The sequence below is a fragment of the Callionymus lyra genome, chromosome 17 (genome assembly GCF_982586985.1).
Source record: "Callionymus lyra chromosome 17, fCalLyr1.hap1.1, whole genome shotgun sequence".
In the NCBI taxonomy this organism is placed as follows: Eukaryota; Metazoa; Chordata; class Actinopteri; order Syngnathiformes; family Callionymidae; genus Callionymus; species Callionymus lyra.
Window position 1 is genome coordinate 5681102 of NC_141834.1, and position 21657 is coordinate 5702758.

General features: G+C 37.3%; 1 protein-coding gene across 1 annotated transcript in view; it reads right to left on the reverse strand.

Annotated features, from left to right (window-relative positions):
- nbas (NBAS subunit of NRZ tethering complex) overlaps nucleotides 1-21657 on the reverse strand; it is a 212561-nt gene that overhangs the window by 99230 nt on the left and 91674 nt on the right. Inside the window, exons 34-40 of the mRNA XM_087812214.1 lie at nucleotides 21184-21297; nucleotides 15255-15412; nucleotides 13454-13534; nucleotides 10896-11075; nucleotides 10374-10487; nucleotides 7760-7883; nucleotides 62-138 (exon numbers count right to left, since the gene is read on the reverse strand). Of these exons, the coding sequence (XP_087668340.1) occupies nucleotides 62-138; nucleotides 7760-7883; nucleotides 10374-10487; nucleotides 10896-11075; nucleotides 13454-13534; nucleotides 15255-15412; nucleotides 21184-21297 (848 nt within the window). The remainder of the gene's footprint in view (nucleotides 1-61; nucleotides 139-7759; nucleotides 7884-10373; nucleotides 10488-10895; nucleotides 11076-13453; nucleotides 13535-15254; nucleotides 15413-21183; nucleotides 21298-21657) is intronic.

A 21657-nucleotide genomic window follows, 5' to 3' on the forward strand; every position in this document is an offset into this window, starting at 1 on the left:
ATGCATTATGATGAGTGCGGTTATTTAAGAAGCTTCATGGCGTCATGCAGTGTCTGCCTACCTGAGGCAGGGCCAGTAAGTAGGACAGTGCCAGCATCATGTCCCTGGGAAATGCATCATTGGCCAGCTGTAGCAGCACTGGAGAGAACAAGAGGGAAGAAAAGGACTTAAGTACTCAGGATTAACTACCGACACGCTGCTGTCTTGGACGACTCTCATGCTACGTTCAGTGAATGTTGATGACAGCGACTGTCCGAGCACACTTGAGACCCCACTGGGATAAACAGAGTCCGATGACATTCCAGAGTCAAGGTCGAGACGTGTCATAAAAAAAGAAAAAAAAGAAAAAAAAAGTCCCTTGTGTCGTGTCCATCTGCTCGCTCAGCTATTGTTTGTTATTTTTGGAACGTGAACAGCTGTGTTTGTACCTATCATTGTACGAAAGCATGAATTATGAGGAAATTCAAGACCCTGCCAACTTTTCACCAGAGCTGTCCACAGGAAACTGACAGGGGATGTCGGTTGAACTTACGCAAGAATGTTGACGGAAGACGACAACAAGCCCACGAGGAAACTGTTTGTACAATATCAGTTTTCATGTTGCCAATGTATTTTGTCTTAAAACAACAGGTCAACCTTGAAGAATATGTCTGTGGATATGGATAAATATTACTACTGTATATAATTTAGATGAGTGTAGTACTAAGGCTAGGACAAATCAGTATACTGATATATATATAGAGAGAGAGAGATTTTTTAATGTGACTGTATCTATATTAAACAGCACAGTATCTAATAAATAAATAAATAATAATAATCATCTTTAAAATTCTGGCCGCCAGTCATCACCTCCTCCGCAGCCAAATAAACAATTGAATCCTGTGAGATCCCGGCGATTGGCTGAGGACGAGAGGATACAGTCGACTTCAGGTGTTTTAAAAGCTGATCTTTTGTTTTTTCTTTCAGTGTGACCCGTAAGTCGCATCCATCCTTCTTCAAGTTTGTAACTTCTGCGTCATTTCCTGAGGACGCGATGATGCGTTTAGGGCGCCTCGGAAATCAATGCTACCATTCTGAAATGTAATCAGATGCACCTTGAATCTACCAATGAAGCTGCATCTTACTTATTTGTATCGATGCACCAATGCAAATGGTTGAATCTCTACTTGAACTAGAAAAGTTGACCGTTCAGCTGCAGGGGACTAAAGACCTTTACGCGAGTAATAAAGTAAAAAATTGGTCTGACATATCCATTCAAACTCCTACAATGAGCTCGGCAGGAGTTCGAGGGACTTCGCCTACAGGCCCACAATGGTTACCTCAGCAAGACACGGACCCCCGATGCTCGACACCACAGCCATGCTTTCTACCCACTGAGTTACCCACTACTTGATTGATGCCATAGCCTCCTATAGAACATGCAGTTGTATTTATGGATAGAAAAGCAAGAATTAAAAGTAGATTTCTGTTAAAAGGCAAACACACCCAGAGAATACCAAAAGAAGAGAACAATAACCTCACCATCCATGTGTCAGGAGGATACTCGGGAGAAATACTCAAAAGTTTTGAAAGTTGTTATACTCAGAAGCCTGTAGCTTCAGTCCTACTGAGATGGTATTCCTGGTTTTATTTCACAAGCTTTAGGAAATACTGCACTAACATGGAAGAGAACATCTGGACAGCAAAATATTACAAAAATAAAAATAAAACACTGCATGCGGTTATGAAGTAGAGATGAGACCAACTTGTAAATAACACAACTGACACAGGAAACACTTTTAAGAAATAAATCTACATTGCTTTTATTATATTTTAATCATAATTAAAGCTTTTGTGATATTTGGAATTGCATCATTACAACCTTTAAAGTCATCTATGGTTTAACTTCTGATTTTATAACTTTAGGATGCAAATAAATCATGTGACGAGCACAGATTATGATAGACTTTGGTTTAACATCATATTGTAAAATGTATTTTTTTATTCAAATAAACCACTAATAATGACTTTTAAAGGGACTTGCGCTTTTATTAAATGTTTGTTTTATGAGATCAGGACAAGCATTATAAATGCATATAATCCATCTATCCATCCATCATTCCATCCATCCATCATTCCATCCATCCATCTATCCATCTTTCATCTATCCATCTATCCATGCATCCATCCATCTATTTGTCTATCCATCCATCTCCCTATCGATCACCCCATCCATCCATCCATCTATCCATCTATCCATCTATCCATCTATCCATCTATCCATCTATCCATCCATCCATCCATCAATTCATCTATCCATCCATCTCCCTATCGATCTCCCCATCCATCCATCTATCCATCTATCTATCCATCTCCCCATTCATTCATCTATCTTTCCATCACCTTTTCCATCCATCTATCTTTCCATCTCCTTATCAATCTCCCACCCATCCATCTATCTATCCATCTCCCCATTCATTCATCTATCTTTCCATCACCTTATCCATCCATCTATCTTTCCATCTCCTTATCCATCTCCCACCCATACATCTATCTATCCAACTCCCCATGAATTCATCTATCTATCCATCTCCCCATCCATCCATCTCCCCATTCATTCATCTATCCATCTATCATCCATCCATCTCCCCATTCATTTATATATCTATCCACCTCCCCATCCATTCATCCATTCATCTCATTAAGACTACCTTACTCTCAAGTTTTGTTTTTTGTCCAATTGCGATGGAATTCAAACCATGGGGGAAGAAGACCCTCATGAAAATGTGAATTCAAATGAATTCAAACCAGATTAAATACTTTAACTTAAGATCCCTTTGGCAAAAGTCCACTTCAAGTAACTCTTCTAATCTTTCCTACCCATATTTCTTAATAGTTGATATTTGGTTTTCAAATTTATTTTTTAATACCCTTGAAAAACACCGAATATTTCAGTTAGTAACTCCTAAAACAAAAGACGGTTGAAGGAAAAATCCTTCTGTAATTAAATACCTGTCACCTTGGTCCAGTTATGGCCTCGGTTTCACAAGGTCTTTTGTGTTAATATGATCTAAACCAGATATCATTGTAACTTATTTTCACATGCAAGAGAACTACATGAGCGTTGACAATCTCACATAAATTAACTTCTATAAAACAAAATCAATGTATGTCTCCATTGTAAGAATGAACTCAAGTAAATGTTTTAACTAAAGGTGAGATATGAACAGAGACACTGGGAAATGTGAGACAACCTGCTGCACCCCAATGTTTTCTGGCACACTTGCACTGGGCTAACATTCGCCTGTGTGCATATTTAGCTGGAACCATATTATTTACATCTGCAGCCAACAGTAAGTGGGGATTTTGTCTCGGCACTTTGCCAGTGAGAACACGCATTTGTTATTCGATCAACTTTCATGGATTTGGGGCACAGTAACACTTTTTGTTGTCTGTAAGGGCTGATGGAATTTTGGAGTCTAGACAGAGCTCAAGGCCCAGAGATGATGGCTTTCATCCCACGTCACAAGCCCAGAGGCCACAACATATCCAGACACATGATCAGAGGCAACCACTTTGCTTTCAAAAGTTTAAGGACGATGACAATTTGAGAAAAATCAACTTTAATAGACAATAACTGGGTATCACTTTTGATTTAAATTCAGGGTTTTTTGGTAGGGGGGGGGTCTTTTTTTCTTTGAGAGTAAGTATGTGTGTATTAGAAGCAACATTGTCAATGATTTGAGGTCATGTGTGTGTGTTTGCATAAGAGGAATGATGTTGCAGTCTACACTTTCAAGCACAGTGCACACCCTCTTCTCTCCACTCGTTTTTCTCTCCCCTCCTCTCCTAACCTCCGGGTTTCAATGAGCTACACCTCAGAATGAGCTGATTACACGCCTCTGTAAAGCCACTGATACGATCGGGGCAGGAATTACCAGAGGGGTAAACACACACACATGCAGACTTACAAAGACAGAGCGGAGTGGAAGTAGAGAAACAGATAACACCAACTTAAAAGCGTGCGGAAGCCTGGCAAGATTGAGAAAGGAAAAAAAAAACAGGGAGAACGATAAGCACCAGGAAGAGGAGTTGGTGCAAAAGCTTAGGCATGTGAGGTTGATCCAGAAGTTTTGTGTGCACACAAACACACACACGCTTGAGATACTGTGTCAGCTAAATCTGGGAGACTTTTAAGCAGAATGGTGCGACGGTGACTTATTACTATTTCACCTGAGCTGGCAGAGTTGAAAGAACAACTGATTATTGCCCGGCCGAGGTTCTGTGTATGAAATATTGAACTATAAACGAAAGTGTGTCCATCCATTCTTCCATTCACAAAGATGACCTGGGCACCCTTTCACAACCCTTTCTTTGTAGACCTCCATGTTACAGTTGAACAATAATATTTCTAGTGTGTCTTTAGTCTTTCTTTAAGCAGGGATCTCGAACTAGTGGTCCCCACTACACATCGGAATGTAGGGCGGGTGCAGCATAAGAAACTTACTCCATGTTCAATTTTAGATGGTTCGGAAACACTTTATAATGCAATCGTGAAGGCCATGGCAAGGCTATACCTTGAAACCTCAGGGTGAAGATTCCTCACATATATTTGTCATATTTAATAGGTTATGATTGATTATGAGCAGAGCAAAAATTCATGGTTGAAAGATTTTCTACATCTGATGACCACTTTTTATCTGAGAATCCTTAATAAAAATGAACAGATTCTATTTTTTGGCCACTGATCTAAATGCAATTAACACATGCTAGTAATGTATGTATATGGGCATAGATAAGTCAGGTTGAATAAGCTTTGAAAGTAAATACTGTAAATATATATACTGGAATAGAAAATCATCAAGACATAAATATATTGATTTATAATTTTTTTTTTTTTTTTTCCAAAACCATGTATTTTTTCTACTTAAGTACGAAAAAGTTAAATCTAAAATTATATTTCAAATTATATATATTTCTAAATGTTTATCTTCTCTTCAAGCTGGCACCGTTTTTGCTTGCAGGGCAGGTAAAGGCAGGTTAAGGGGTGGGTTTTGTGCTGGTTCTCAATATTGTGCATTTTGACAAACCGTGTCCAACAGTGGCCGAGAGCACAGACACCGTTTTAATCCACAGCCTACTGTTAGGTACCACTTCTTATCTTCAGGCAATTATTTTTCCTTTTCGTTAGTTCACATGAACACAAACATCTAAGGCGAAAATTTGCGTTGGGTCGATAATGCAAGTGCAGGTAAGATTCTATAACTGGAGTCACACTGGTTACATAGACTTATAATCCAAATAAACTGCAAGGTCATGTTCATATTGGCAGAGTACAATTTTACAACTCACACAAAAGTTTACAATATCATCCTGTATAAGGATGACCTACAAAAAAAAAAACACACTTTTTATCTAATGTTTGCTCAATACTGTGCTAAAAAGTAGACAGTCGGCATATTACTATGATGACTACCATTATTAACTTTGTGTTTTAAACAATAAATAGTAATGCAATATTTGTATACATTTAATATACTGTATTTTGGATGTAGCTTTGGGCAGTGCAAGCTGAGAAAGTGTGATTTAGCATTTCAAATCTCTATCTCACTCTGTCAACGCAGTCAGAATTATCAAAACAAGCCTCACGGAGTGCGAACACAAATGAGTTGCAACGAGAATCGCTCCACTTCGATTACGATAACGGTGCAACAACTTGAAACTGGTGCAGCAACATTTCTGCCGACTCATCGGTTTCCGCTGACAGTGACGGCAACGCACAACTCTCTCCGTTGTTATCTAGTTCAGCCACTTTCTTTACAAGGCGTCATTAATTAAGTCCGGCTTATCCGGGCCAGGTGAGGCTCTTATTTACATTCGGGAAAAAAAAAGGACAGACTTTCCACGAGCACAGCCGATACGTCAGCCGCTAATTGAAGGTTGTTATCCGACACACTGAGTTGTGTGTCTCTTTCTGAAGAACAACAAGTCGCTGTTAAGGGTTGATGTACATTTGACAGTGAGAAGGAGCTGAATATGTGTTTGTTAATTGTTATGGATCCTCTGGCACTTCTCATGTTTTGTCGGTATCATTGCTCAAAACACGGACGCCAGCTTTATTTTTATCGTGGCATTGATTTTGGCAGGCGGCGGCAATCCATCAGGCGGCGCAGCCTTGATGTTTTGACTCTATCTCTCCGGTAAAGCCACAGTCATGCACCGTTATTTACTCCTGCAGTGAGATGCACGAGTGTTCATTAATTAATCAATGTACGGCTATTCTGTGCCCTCCGTCCGCCTGTCCACTTCGTACCATCGCGCCGGGAGAGACAGATGGGGAGCAAGGACAGGAGGCGCAGGGGAAGCAGTGGAAAGAAGATGGCAACAAACTGCACTCTGTAAATACCACAAGTCCACAGAGACGGAGCATTGACCAACATGTCAACCTGTTGGTTCATAAAAGATGCAGGAGAGTACAACATCCATCAGCGTCTGGGAGACCAGGCCAGAGCTGCAGTGCAGCTCAAAGAGAAACATCGGAACAAACTTCTGATAGTTATTTAGACACTGGCTTTAATGTTTCCTTGTGTACGTGCCTCAGGTGCTTTTAAAGATCAAATATAATAATAATGATAATAATTGATGTTTGTATCAATTTTTCAAAAGTTTACAATATTTTGAATGGCTTCAAGCCAAAAGACAGCGGGAATGACAACCTAATAAGATCAGAAAATGGAAAGAAGGTTATCTAAAACTGTAATTATTTAATGAGTCTCTCAAAGTTATTTCATTATATACAACTTAATTTTATATACAACATGTTAAGAGATTTGTATGGTTAAGGCGAACGATCTTAAATAAGACGAAAGAAGAATAAAAGGCCATGTCATTTAGTTTGAGAAATTTGTTTGTCTCTTTAACATGCTTGCATGGGCTTGAAAGGGAGCAAGTGTCTTTTTTTCCCGCTGATTGCGACAGATAAAAAAACAAGGACCAAGGCCAAAAACATAAAGGCTGCAACTTGCTTAAATTGACACTGATGAGCTCTAACTTAGTTTGGAAACAGACAAAAAAACAAGCCTATTTGCGCTACATTTGCTTATTTACGCTATATAGATCTTATAATGAGGGAGTAGGAGTGCAAAACAGTTTTCTACATTTTTGGCCGTTGCGAATCAATAATGCCTAAAAAGAAAACGCAGGCTTATTCCAGAAACAGAGCAGTTCAAGGGTGTCCTTTCGAGATTTCAGATATATAAATAAACTCTATATTTAGTGTGTGTTTTTTAAGGGATTCACCAAAACTGCCTTTAAAATGTTATTTGATTCAATATTTCATTTAGAAATAGTAGAGAAACAAATACAGGCATACAAAATGGAAAATAAATAAAAGGCAAATTATGTTTAAAAACCGAGTCCTAAACCCTGTGACCTGAAGAGGTCAAAGGTAGAATTGATGCTTACCCATACGAAGTATACAAACCCTTTAACAATCATCCCAAACTTCCACTATCTTTACAGTCCTCACACGCTGACGCACAAATCCTCCATCCACACCAACCTCCTATTCTTTACTGCTATTCCTATCACTGTCGACTTGCCCGGTCCATGTCTTATTAAAGCTCCAGCCCGGATCAATCAGTTCGGTTGTATCATATTGTATTCTCAGCCTCTTTTTTTTTGGATCTTATATTTTGCTACTACAGCACCGTACACAAGGAGGAGACCCCACTGGAACTCCTGGAACTCAGCGAGTAAGAAACCATGGATCAATGCTTACCTTCAGTCGCTGGGAACAAGGTTTCTCCCTCTGTTTTGGCCTCAGTCAACTTGCCAGTCCTCAGCAACACCTCAGCAAAGTTCTCTGGTGGAACGTCTTTGCAGGACGAATACACATCGGTACTCTGAAAGCAGCAGAGAAGTGATAAGATACTTGAACAAATGGACATGTATTATTGTGTCGCATGGTTTAATTAGCCATTAGTAAAGCCTAAGAAAGTTTGGAATGAAGACCGATATTCTCTCTTGGTGGTTTCGGACGCCCAAAAAAAGATTATTTTCAAACCGAATCTGTTGAAGCTTTCAAGCTAAAAAACAATGTCATTGATCAGCCTGCTCCCTGACCGACAGAGGCAGAGAGCTGGTATTGGTGGACGGTTGGAGGAAGATGGATGACAGTTGGAGATTTATCGTTGGAAGGGATTTCTAAGGGGCCATTAAAATGTCATGAGTCGAGATCTATCGGCCTTTTCTGTTTCCCCTCATGTCCAGTCTTGTAGCTAGGTGCATGATTTGTGTCTCCGAGGACAAGCCGAGTCACAGCCAGAGGCGGCTGTTTTGTAAGCGTAAAGGTCATTCTTTTATTTTTCTGACTTTTCTTTTCCACTCTCCAACTTCCAGTCTCTCAGTTTGTCAAGACTGTTGGATTTTATTGCTCCTTTCTACAAAAAAATGGAACTATATAAAAAGTACACAGGGAAACGATGAATGTGGAGAAAACAGTCACACAAGATGCATCTGTATTTGTTGTTTTTAAGTCTTTATCGGCTGTAATATAGAGATATAAAAAAAGGAGTAGGTTCAGTTTAATCCCAGTTCATATCCCTATTATATTCCCTTTTCTTTTTAAGGGATTAATAAAGTTCTATCAATCAAATTGACATTTCGCAGAGCTCGATCAGACAATTTCTTTACATCACATATCCACAAAGGATTCCCAAATCTAGGTATTTTGCTAAAATGTTACTGTAAATTGGTTGCACAGACTTAAAATCTAACATCACTAATATTTTTTAGATATTTGATAGGGTATCTAAAACTTGCTTCGATTTATGTTAACCATAAATGTCAAAAGAGACATAATGCTAATTTTAGAAGTTAACAGTAAAAAAATAATCAATGTTAAAAATGATATTTGAATAGTTTGATTGTAAATTGATGTGAAGAATAAGGACCACAAAAATAATCGGACAGGAGATGTCAAAAACAGGAATAAATAAACAATCAATAATAGATCAATAAGTGAGTCTATGACACGCTAAAACATTCAATAATAAACAGTACCACAACTAACCAAAAAAAAAGGGCAAAACATGTAATAAAACAAAATAATCCACAACATACTGAAGATAATAGCACTGATGAAAAAAAACATAATAACAACATCATAGACAGTGACATGGAGAAAAATAAACTCTTAAGTATACATAGCAAGGATCAATAAAACTGTCTGGCTCAGGTCTGACTGTAATCCAGGCATTACATCATATATATATATAAATATATACACTATATTAGTGTCTACGTACAAATGAAGAGTGTCTGGGTGGACCTTGGCTTGTACGATGTAATAATCAATTAGCTTTAGAATCCCATGACACTTGTTCTTCCCATTTATAGTCACATGTATCTTGAAAGCATAACTGAACAGCTGCTCAGCTTGCTGGGAAGCAACACGGCTATGGTGTGCCAGAAAACCTCTATTGATCCTTGGGCCTCGGTGGTCAATGCTGATTCATTTGAAGCCACTTTGGATTAAAGAATGTGCTAAATTACTTGTTTATGTAATCTACGACAGAAGGAAATAAATTAGCGATGCAGTGTCATCGTTTCAGTAATTAATAATTAATGGGTTTTTGACTTTGATACTGATGTTTTGGTTAATTGTTTGGGAAGAGAACTTGGTATTACACTGTTATTATTATTCAGCGTTTCGATTTATGATGTTTTTAGTTCAGTATAAAACCTTGCAGAATTATTTAAGTGTTCTAAGCAAGAAAAACACTTTCATTCTATGGTTTCCATATGACTTTTTCAATGTAGTATCAAATTGCTTTTGATGAACATGTTCCTAACTATGAGCAATACTTGAAATAGAAAATAAAAAATGCAGTTTCAGATCATTCTATAAGATGGAACTAAGAGACAAACAGCCTTATATATTTTTTAAGCTACTTTTATTTCCATGACTTGTTTATGTCTGTTTTACATTACATAAAAAAGTCATTGTATATATACAGTCTATATATAATCCAGGTAGTTATAATCTTGTGGTGTATTCGTGGGTGATGACTTTGACATCGTTTATCTGTTTGAATAACAAAAAAAGAGCAATTTTTTTTCTCTCTTCTCGTACTTGAATGGATAGTTGTTGCACATCCCTCGAGGCTATGGCTTTACTTTTCCATTAAATCAATCATTTCGCCGTTTGGGAGAGAAATTTTTAATTCTCAGGTTGAGGGAGAAAACTAATTGAATGCCTTAAGTCGTGAGCCTGCTCGAGCATTTTCACTGGCAAATTAACAAAGTAGCCGCGGGTGAAGGAGAGAAATGACAGGAATGAAGAAGAAGAAGAAAATAATGAGTCATACGACATGCGGTCTTGAGCCACTTACCGGGTCTACATAGGGATCATCAATAAGCTCCTGATAAAAAGTGCCACAGCCTTGAAGCTCCAGGTTGGAGTTCTCACACGCCCCTCCCCGGCTGGCGTCTCCAGCGCCGTGACCCTGAGGAGCCATCAAAACATCATTAAAGTTTAAAAACATGCCCACAGCCCTGTCATCTCTCACTGTCCTACACCTCACTTCCTCTCCATTTTTCTCTTTCCTCTACGAGCCGGTGAGCCCCTCAACCCATCTCCACAGCCCACCCGCACCAGCGCCAACACCGGAGACGCCATCAATCTCGAGTCAGGCGTCCACCAGGCTAGTCCGGCCGCCGGCTCGCAACAGATATTAAAATATGAATGCCCAATCAATTATGCAGAGGATGGGTTTTTGATTGGTTGTTTTTTAAGGGAAATGTCTAAGCAGTGACTGAGTGGTGTACTTTGGAATTCAGGTGACCCCCTTTTTTTTTCGCTCCTTCACCTGGAAGTGACATAATAGGCTTCCTCGTTAGCGGTGTTGACTCACATGCAACGGGCGAAGACAGTTAAGCGAATCCTTCCACCAGCGGTGATCGCTGACTGCGGTCAGCACAGCCTTGGTGGTCATTCCGGTCGTGGTCAGCACTTCCATGGTTCTGGCTGTTGTCCTGTGGAGCAAATCACCGGCGGTCCCCACAGGAGCGCTCGCGGGGGGAGCAGCCAACGCCTGAGGGCGAAGCGGACGACAGAAATGAGAGAATGAGCGGAAGAAAAAAAGTGACAATGGCATTATTCTCCTGTGATTGAGCAGTCCCTGCTGAAGTACTTCTGAGAAAGTGCTGACGAATGCATTTTTTAACAGCTTTAGTTAGAGTTAAATGATCAAGAATCAAGTTATTTAATTGTTTTCTGGTAAAAAATACTAAATAGTCAAACCAAAACAACCCACCTACTATCTCACCATTGTGTTCTTGAACAACACAAGACAGAAAAAAACAAGTATCTTGATGATTTCTGAAAAAAATATTTAAAAATTAAGTTCACATTAAATTTAAACAATCTACCAAGCTGGACTTAAGATAAAGTCTGATGCATTATTTGACCTCAAAAACAGTCAATACTGTTGTATCAGTGCATTTTAATTTGTAGATAATCAGCCATTATTTTAGGTCTAAGTCGGTAAAGAAGGCTGTGATCGCCAGATTAATGGCACATCACTGTTGTGTTATCAGTTTTATCTTGCCCTTTAAAGTATATACTTTATTGAGTATTATTTTGATTGTTTAAGCGCTTTGTGACCCTGGTCTGGAAAAGCGCTATACAAATAAAAATTACTTACCTACTTACTCAATTCTCGAAGCCCTTTTTGTTATCTCTGTCTGATTTTCTAACGAAACTTATTTTCCTTCATATAGCATAATTCATTGATAAAACATGTTTTTTTTAATTTGAAACGTCAAGAACGCATATGTAAAAGTCAGATAGTACATTCGAATGCAAAGCTTTTTCACTTCGATATTGTATCTGGACACTTGATGACATCACATCCTGCAGTTGCAAACATACTATTAGTAGGTTATTTTTGTTGTTTTATTGGTAAACAAATATTCTAAAGGATGTTTTATTCCACACATAAACAATTTTAGTTTTTTTCCATTTTGCCACATCCTGGTCTGAAGCCTCATGCTGATTGGCTGACATTTGCAGGTTATTGCTTTTTAGTGGTCATCGCACACGATTCATTATTGACTTCTTGGTAGACAATAATGCACCAAAAATATATATTTTTATTTACAGCAAGAAAATTTAGATCAATGAACTTGATTTACAATTGGAATCTAACGGAATTGAATACAGAATCTTTCAGTGGCTACTTCATCGACGTATCTAAGCAGCTGATCTATATATAAACATATAAAGGCGATAATCTGCTTTGTATCGACTTTACGGATGAGTCACGAGCGATGAGTATATATCACCCTTGTTACGTTAAAATCGATACTAATTTGTACGCGTCACACACAAAAAGTAATAACAGGTACATATCAGCCAATCCTGAAGAGACATCAGACCAGGAAGTGAAATAACGGAAGTTTGGAAAATTAACAAATATGGTATTTTTGTTTAAATATATGTTTTATGTGCCCTCAAATACTTTTTAATTTAAAATCTTGTCACTCGTGAAAAAAAAAGCGTGCTTGCAAATGCAGGATGTTATCACCGAATACGTCCAGCAACCTGGATATAATTACGTTAATAAGGCCATATTGTTTCTCTAAAGCAAAGCACAAGTTCAGCCATTGAAGTTAGTGTTGTTCCAAAGTTGTTGGATAATGAAAGTTTCATTTAAATCTTAATTACACATTGCTTTATGACCCAACCTGGCAGATCAATAGGACGAATCAATACATCTCCTGACCAAAAATAATGAGGGCGTCTGCTTCTGCAATATTTAATTAAAAGTCAATTAGTGGTAAATTCATTAAACCAGAGACAGTGTTATTGTAGCAAAACTACCGCACTCGTCTTCATGAAGCACAACAGGGAAACGCTTTAAAGACCAAATTTAGTGCTCTAGTGATTTTGGGGGCGAATCATTTATGAGGTGATCATCAATACTTTATTTAGCAAGGGAGTGAAGGTCACTGACTGAACCCGGGTGGACCTGGATCAACCAGCTGTTTGGTTCCAAAGAAAAAAAAAGGAGAAAAGCTTGTAAACATGTCCAGAGGGTTCCTGAAATGCCGAGCAGCAGGTAGGCACATAAAAAAAAAAAGACTCAAATGACAACAGATCACTTCAAATGAGAATCCGTTAACGTGCTAAGAGGGATAGAAGCTATCTCATGAAACATTAACGCCCACTCTACGCATCATAAAGCTCGCTCTGGTAAAAGAGACGGGCAGGAAAGCATAAATAAAGCATCGACTCATCACAACCTTAACACCACATTTACACTCCATCAAATATGGAGTCAAAGGAAAAAACATAGACAAATGAAAATATTAAACAGCAGACATGAGTTCATCATTCACTTAACTTAACTTGACAACCATAAAGATCCTTTAAATGTATCGGAGACGGCATGAGGAGAATGGAACCAACCTGAGAACAGTCCATCTCATCGGCCTCTGGTCCACTTGACTCAACAGGCTCCATTTGGTAGTTGACTGCCTGGTACAGAACCTGCGGACATTTAATCGATGTTATATAAACTCAAGTACAGACAAAAAGGCAAAAAAAAAAGGTTTTATTTATTGTTATACACTTTTATATTTTTGACTTTAAAAAGATTATGTCAGTAGCAAAATGAAAACTTTTTAGATAATCCGTGTATATACTGTATGTTTCCATTGCCTGAATTCAGATTTCAATTCCTAGTATTGTTTTTTAAATTGCTTCACAATATTTAAATCAATGCCGGTGTTTGTTTGCTCTTTTGTTTCTTACAATGAGTCTGGATGTGAATATACAGTATGTGTGCAAATGCATCTTGAGTACCTTTGCTTCTGAGTTTTTTTGTTTTTTTTGTGGTGAAATTTGAGCCTTTTTATGCGTGTTCAAATGTGTGTCTCCCATACGTCAATTTCCCAATGCGAGTAGGATATTTTGCAAGTGTTTTTAAAAAGTTAGTTCCTCCAAAGATCTAATTTCCCTCATTTTCTTCTCACCTCCATGACGGGTTTGGAGTAATATTTTCAGAGTAAGTTTCATTTTAGAGTTAGAGGCAAAAAAAAGGGTTCATTTTAATGTAGTGCCTGGAGCTTAGTTGTTGTCGTCTTCATCTTTGACCAAAATCACACACTTCGAAAATTAAGTTTGTTTTTATTGGACGGTAATAGGCCATTCACCTAAATCTTGGGCATGTGCACTGACACAATGTGGTTCAGTGAGGAAAGAAGTGAGGCAGGAGCTGAGACACTAATAACTTCCTCTACAAACAAACTGAAAATACAGGTTTATTCAAGTTTTTTCTTAACAATTCCTCATGTCGAGGCTTCGATAAAAGATGCACGAAGGTATTTGGATGTTTTTAAGTGTTTCTTTTTTGGGACAAAGACAACTGAGCTCCAGTTACTACATTAACATGAACACATATTTGTCTTTAACTCCTAAAAGGAACAAATTACTCTGAAAATAATCCCAACCCTAAATCGACATGAGGGTGAGTAGAACACGAGTGAAGGTTGAATTGCGGGTGAACTATCACTTTAAGAGAATGACAAATGCATGTTTATTTCTCCTAACAAATACATGTGGGAATTTTGGTGTGATTTTCTCACTAAAAGCTTGATGAGGCTTTGCTTACCTTGTTTATGTGTAAATGAGTTTATTGTTTTGTGCATATTTAATCGTTCTGGTGTTTAAGAAAATGTTTCTTTAGCATAAGTAACGTGTGATACTAAGATCATCCTCTAATAAGCACATTTTGTGCTAATCGTTTAGACCATATGTGTCAAACTCAAGGCCCGCGGGCCAAATGTGGCCCACCATGTGATTTTATGTGGCCCGCCTGCCTTACCTTATATATCTTATTTAGTGCACCACATGCAAGGCTGTGTGCAGCCATTTTTATTTAATTGTAAAATGCTACATCACACATGTTTTTAGCAGCTCACAATTGTTGGTTTTACAGTAGTTATGCCCCCTCTCAAGTAATAAATTCAAAGTCATTTAACATTAAGGAGTAGTTACATTTATTTTACATTAGCTTACATTTAGTTACATTTATAAGTTACATCTGGCCCTTTGAGGGGAGCCATTATGATGATGTGACCCCTGGTGAAAACCAGTTTGACACCCCTGGTTTAGACGTTTCTAACACGATTATTATTGCATTTTCTTTCTATATATTTATATATAAAATGTGCTGTATCTTCATGACAGAACAAAGGTCGAGGTAAACCTGCGTCTGCAAGTCACTGGAGGCCACCAGGAGGCTGTGGATGTTGTCTGGAGGACAGTGGGTTAATGAGAAGGCCAACAGCTGCTGCCGGGCCTCCAGATCTTCAAAGCCTTCGCACTGACCCAGAAGACTGCCCACATCCCAGGCTGGACTGTAGCCTGTTGGAGAGATCACACGGTGATGCACGGAGAGATACAAGCAGAACATACCGACGACATCAACTTGTCTCTTATGTTAAGAATGATTAACAATATGACTTTTTTTTCAAACCAACACTTAAAAACATTTGGGATTCAATCATTGTGTGAATATAATTAAGTAATGTTGAATGACAAATTGAAATCTCAAATCTATATTAATAAAAATGCATACACTCTTTGTACATCTTCACCTTGGTTAAGTATTCAATTACCACACAAAATTAGTTATTTTGGATTTTTATGGATTTTTATTTGATACACTAAACTAGTCGCCGCCAACTATACGGAAAAAACTGCATCAGTTTTGCTCAAACTAATACACAAAAGTCATGTTGTTAACTTTTGCATCGACAACTATATTGTATCTGTTGCACAAATGTGAACGATGAAAAACCAAAATAAAGCCAAGAATGGTAAAATGAACATACAATACTCGCTATGTAGGTTTTATGTTCATTCTATTAAAAGATACATTTTGAATATAACACATACTTCCTAGGAAGGATTCAAGTACTTTTTAAAATCCATGTTAACATCTTTCCATTCACTATGACATTCAATTAATTAGTTTCTGAGGCCCAGGGAAGGTAGTCGCACAACAGCATGACAAGTAATAATTACAAATAATAACAATAATGATATCACAATAATGGTCAGACTATTCATTAGCCCCTCTTGAGTAGGCAATAAAACACAAGGTCAAGAAGCTGGTGTATTTCAGCGTGCTGTCACCTTAAAAAAATAAAAATTAGATTATTTAAAAAATCATAAATTCTTCCTCCAAGGACAATTTCTGCCCCAAGACATTTTTTTTTCTCGTTTACCTTACTTGTCAGCAGTAGGACAACCACTACTGTGAAAAAGATGGGTAGGAATATCTGCAAAATCATGTATAGCAAATTTTAGACTAAAGTTCTCAGTCATAAATTAGATCTTAAGTGTATCTTGTTTTACAGTATATCACATAAAATCAGACATTTTAATTAAAAATATTCATATAAAGATATGTTATAAATAGATAATGGAAACCATTGGTTTAACAGTAGGGGCTTCCTGAATCTTGTTTGGATTGAATTTTAAGTATTTTAAATTGAATACAGACGTCGTCACTCAAACCCAATTCTATAACATCTGTATTTCAAATCGTAGCGATTGAAATGGAACTGTTGAACTGGCGAAAGCAAGATATAGCGTTTGTAAATCTTGTTGCACGATGTCCCATTACAATTAGCCGGAGATCGGTATAACCTACTCCCTTCAGAAGGTGGATGCATGAAGTGATCTCTCTGCTACAATAGGAAAAAATTAGACACACACTGACTGGTCTCCTCGGAATTTCACCAGAGTCTCATCACTCGTTCTTCTTGTCTTGTCTGTGATTGTATTGTTTATGTGCATCTACTGTTTGCCTGCCGTCTATTAAAATGTAAAAAATTAAAGTAAAGATTTAAAAAATAACTTTAATAATACTGACATTAGAATTGTAAGAAGAACATTAGTAGTTACTAGTTACTAGTAGTTACCAAAACATTGATTCTGTACTCTAAGGGATTAAAACGTTTAATCTCTCAAACTTTAATCGTCACCGTTATTAGATTTCTTGTATTTTATTCATTTATTTATTTTTTGTTGATTCATTTTACATTAATTATTGATATGCCATGTAGGGTAATGCCTATTTTTTATTCAAATTTGTTGTATTTTATTTTATTTTATTCAAATCTCATTCATATTATTTCATTTTAATAATCTGCAATGCTAACACAACAGCTTCCAGCGTCGTAAACACAACACTACACTTGTAAAATCAGGCAAAAAGGCACGGGCCAGTGCAGGCTGAGTAAAAAAACAAAGAGAAAGAAAGGTCAGTTACAAAATTGAAATAGGAGAAAACAAGCAGCTAAATATTTTAGAAAATAATAATGTCAAAAAATAATGAGTGCATATTATTGGAAAAAAAAAAGTTTGGTTAAGGCTGGTCTTGAACCAGGGTTGCTGGGGTGGGAGTCTGAAGCTCAATCTGGTACCATCTACCCTTTCTACCTAAAACTAAAAAATTAACTTATTAATCACCTTATCTATGTTCCCATTCCCAACACTTGTCCTTACTTTATCCACAATTTGCTCACCAGACAGATACTCAGACTCCCACCCCAACATCCCCGGTTCAAGACCAGCCTTAACCAGATTTTTTTTTTTTCAATAATATGCAGTCATTGTTGTTTTTTTACATAATTCTTTACTAAAATATTTAGCTGTATTGTTTTCCTTTTCACTTTGTAACTGAGCGTAATGTACTTTTTTTACTCAGCCTGCACTGGCCTGTGCCTTTTCTCCCCTGATTTACCCCAACCCTGGGCCCACTTCCTCTCACCATGTTCCCTCCTGTGGTGCTACAATGTTCGCTTCGTTTACAGAACAGAATGTCTAGCCAATCGGCTGGCTTGTGGGTTAAAAAGGTTGAAAACCCAAATGGCTGCTCTCTGGAAATTCTATTGTTTAGAAATGTATTTAAGTTAAGCCGTTAGACTGCTTGAAGCATCACCAAATGTAATAAAATAAATCATATTAATAACAATAAATAAAGGCAGGTGATGATTTTGCATTTACAATGTGGGTCAAAAATCGTTTTAAAAGCCCAAAAATGAGAAGGATCATGAGACCTGAAAATCCAGGAGGAATATGACAAAATGACAATGCACTCAACATCAACCTTGCATGCTCTTCCAGATTTTAATGAAGACCTTCCCATCGTCTTTGAAAACGACAAGTTGTCACAACAACTCGGTTCCTTTCATTTCAGACTCATCTCACAAACAAACACACCGACGCTCCTCCGATCTATCACAGATTCAATTATTCCGTCGCATTCGGGGCACTGAGAACATTGGTGCATATCAGATTACATGATTATTATTTTCTACCCAACACCAGCTTCATATAAACAGCCAGCGCCGCGTCTTGGGAAGATCGAGTTCGTTTAAAAATAAAACTAGTTCTTATCTGATTAAAAAGAAAACAGGCCAGTCATGAACGCAGTTCAGCGATTACCATTTCTTCGACTCCTCTAAAATCACGTTTTCCTTTCCTCAACTGAGTTGCAAGAGAATTAGTAGAATATTTGACGAGCCAAGATAATCCAAATGGGACTTTTTCTGAGATGAAAACGATAAGCGATCCTGATATGCATAAATAACTTCTACTCTGATTAGAAAAGGTGTTTATAACGTGTGGAACCCGCATTGAAATATGTTAAGAATTGTTCCAAAATTACTTAATTTTGTCCTAAATTGACGAGTCATTTCATACTTCAATTGAAACTCCATGAATCCATATGAAAATATACTATCCAATATGCAATATGACCCTTTCTCTTTGGAATATTCTGTGATTGAAGGAGCAAAATCATGGAAAAGAATTGTTTGAAATCTTGTTCGACAGTCTGACTTTGTGTTATGTGAACAAGACCCTGAAAGGTAGTGAAGGAGGTGGATGTTGTTTTTACTGGAAGAAAAAAAAAACCCCGAAAGCCCAATTAAGGTCCAAAAAGACATTATTGGTTACACAAATGGAAAAAAACTGTCTCATTACTTTAAGTGGCCAGTTCAGCCAGCAAGCCCTGCTAATCTGTCTACTATTGTGCAACTGTGCCATCATGTAAGTTGTTATGTATGTATTTTGATTGTTTAAGCGCTTTGTGACGCTGGTCTGGAAAAGCGCTCTATACATTTAAATGACATACTTACTTACTCATGTATTGTTGATTTCTATGTAGTGTCCTATGTCTTCTATTGTCTTCTTCTAATAAATCAAATTTATTTAAAAGAAAACGCCATATCTTTCCTATATTGCTACAGAAAAAGCTGGCGCAAAAAATATTTTTTCAAATTGTGTTTCAAAGGAATTCGGTAATTTCTCAAAAAATCTATTTTAATGCTCATATGCTTTACTTCTGTGGTTCCTTAATAGGGTTGTAAAATTATTATATTAAGTAATCCAGCACTAGAGATACACAAAATTAAGTATTAAACTGATTTATACTTATTAGCAAAGACAAAACAATTTAGGGCTTATTCTAATGTGTATAAAAGACAAACATAATGTACTAGAAGCCAAAATTGATTATTAGTGCGATCAATATTGTTAAAGATGAAAAAATACAAACAAAACAGGTTTAAGATTTCCAGTCTGATAACTAATTATGCTATAAATTCTAGGTTTTATCGCTTGTTAAATAGTTAATATCATCGTTCCAGGAGCCTGAAGGGACATGACAGAGCAGTGATTCACATTAATCACTCAAAACAGGTTATTGTTCTGGTCGGTTAAAATGTCACTGACGTCAAACATCCACGAGCTTGAGTCGCACTAAAATAAGAATCGTGGGAGGAAAACGAGATTACACTGTTGCACGAATCAAATTCACTTATTAAAGCAGCACAACAGAAGATTTTGACTTTCATATACGTTGATATTAGGGGCGTTAGAACATCCATATGGCGATATATTGGGATATTATTTTCCACAATAATGTATCGATATTCGACGGCAAGGTATCAATCATAGTTTTTTGGCTTGAAAATCACATTTTATGTGTTACCATCTTTTTTAATGGCTTATAGTTGAATACCGTGTGTTAAAATAAAATAATATTCGATTTCTAATGTATCTTATACAATTAACATGCAAATATCAACACAATGTGTTCATTTTTCTGTTGCAATTCAACTTCCGGCCGCTGGATGGCAGCAGTTGTAACGTCCTTCGCATTAAAAGAACACCCCCTGATATCGGCAATGACTGAGGACAAGAGGATACAGTCGACTCAAGCAGTTTCTAAAGCTGATTTTTAGAGATATTTTAGTTTCAAAACAAATTAAAGCAGTTACGACTTTGTCAAGAGTCATGTGGTCTGTAAATTCTGCAACAACAAAGGACTTGACAATACTGAAAAAAATATCATTGTTCCCACAATATCGCAATATATCAGATTGTTGCTTTATCGCGATACGTATCGTACCGTCAGGTTTTTGACAACACACAGCCATTTTTGTTTCATGCTATGATTTGTTTCATCTTTAACTTTCATGACTCCCAGAGTTTTATTTTAAGATGCTTTTCAATATGCATTTACAGCACTGGGGCAGAGGCAATGATATCATATGAAGCACTGCAAGTGTTGCTTTTTAAACGAAAATTAAAGTGGAAAGAGCCTTTATCTTCGTAAGGACATTTTGACTATACAGTGATAAGTTAGTATTTTCTATCTCGACCCAGATGCACCACTTCCAGCTCTTTTTTAACCTGGTTCTGATATGGAAGTGGGCGTGGGGTAAAGATGTTTTACCAGAAACATAAACAACATGCTAACGTAAGAATGGTACACAATCAGCTGAGCTTTAAGTAAGAAGTATAAAACAACCTTTACTGAACAAAAACATTCCAAAGGAAACCAATGAAATCCTTAACGGTTTCATTATTATCTACTTGGTAAGTTAATAAAGTAACTACTTGGATGTAGTATTATTTTCTAATGCATAATTGTTAAGGAAACACAGAATAGATGGCACTATTTCTACTTTCTTTTATAGAAAAGCCACAGGTTAAAAAAGGCAATTGCTTCCTTCATTAACCATCAAAGAAAAGGAAGGTGAAATTCAACATGTACTCTCTTTAGAAAGATATGAAAGAGATGCTTTCACCGGGTGTGAGAAACCTCAACAACAAACCTGCAGCCATGAGATCCTGGCAGTGAATGTAGGATGCCTTGAAGTCCAGATACTGAAGCGCTTGCTCTGCTAGCAGGGTCAACACCTGGCCTTTCCTTGTAGCCTCGTCGTCTCCTGGGTTATGTTAAAACAAACATGGTTATTTGTATCCACACTGACAGTGGAGACATTAATAACACCAAAGCTGCTTTGCATATTCTCAGTAAAGCGGCGCATAATGCATCAACAACAGTTGTCATCCCGTATTTGAGCTGCAGGAGATAATAAATCTTACAATGTTCGTCTATCAGGCACATCAAGGCACGCTTGGTAATCTGAATTCATCAGTGAACAGACCAGACGCCCACTAAATATTAATCTGTGTCTACCATAAATGAGGTTACTGCAGAGTCAACTCAAAGACAGACAATGAAATATTAAAAACTACACTCCAGCTTTTGTGACTGATTTTAGTCAGCGAGTGTCCCTTTGATT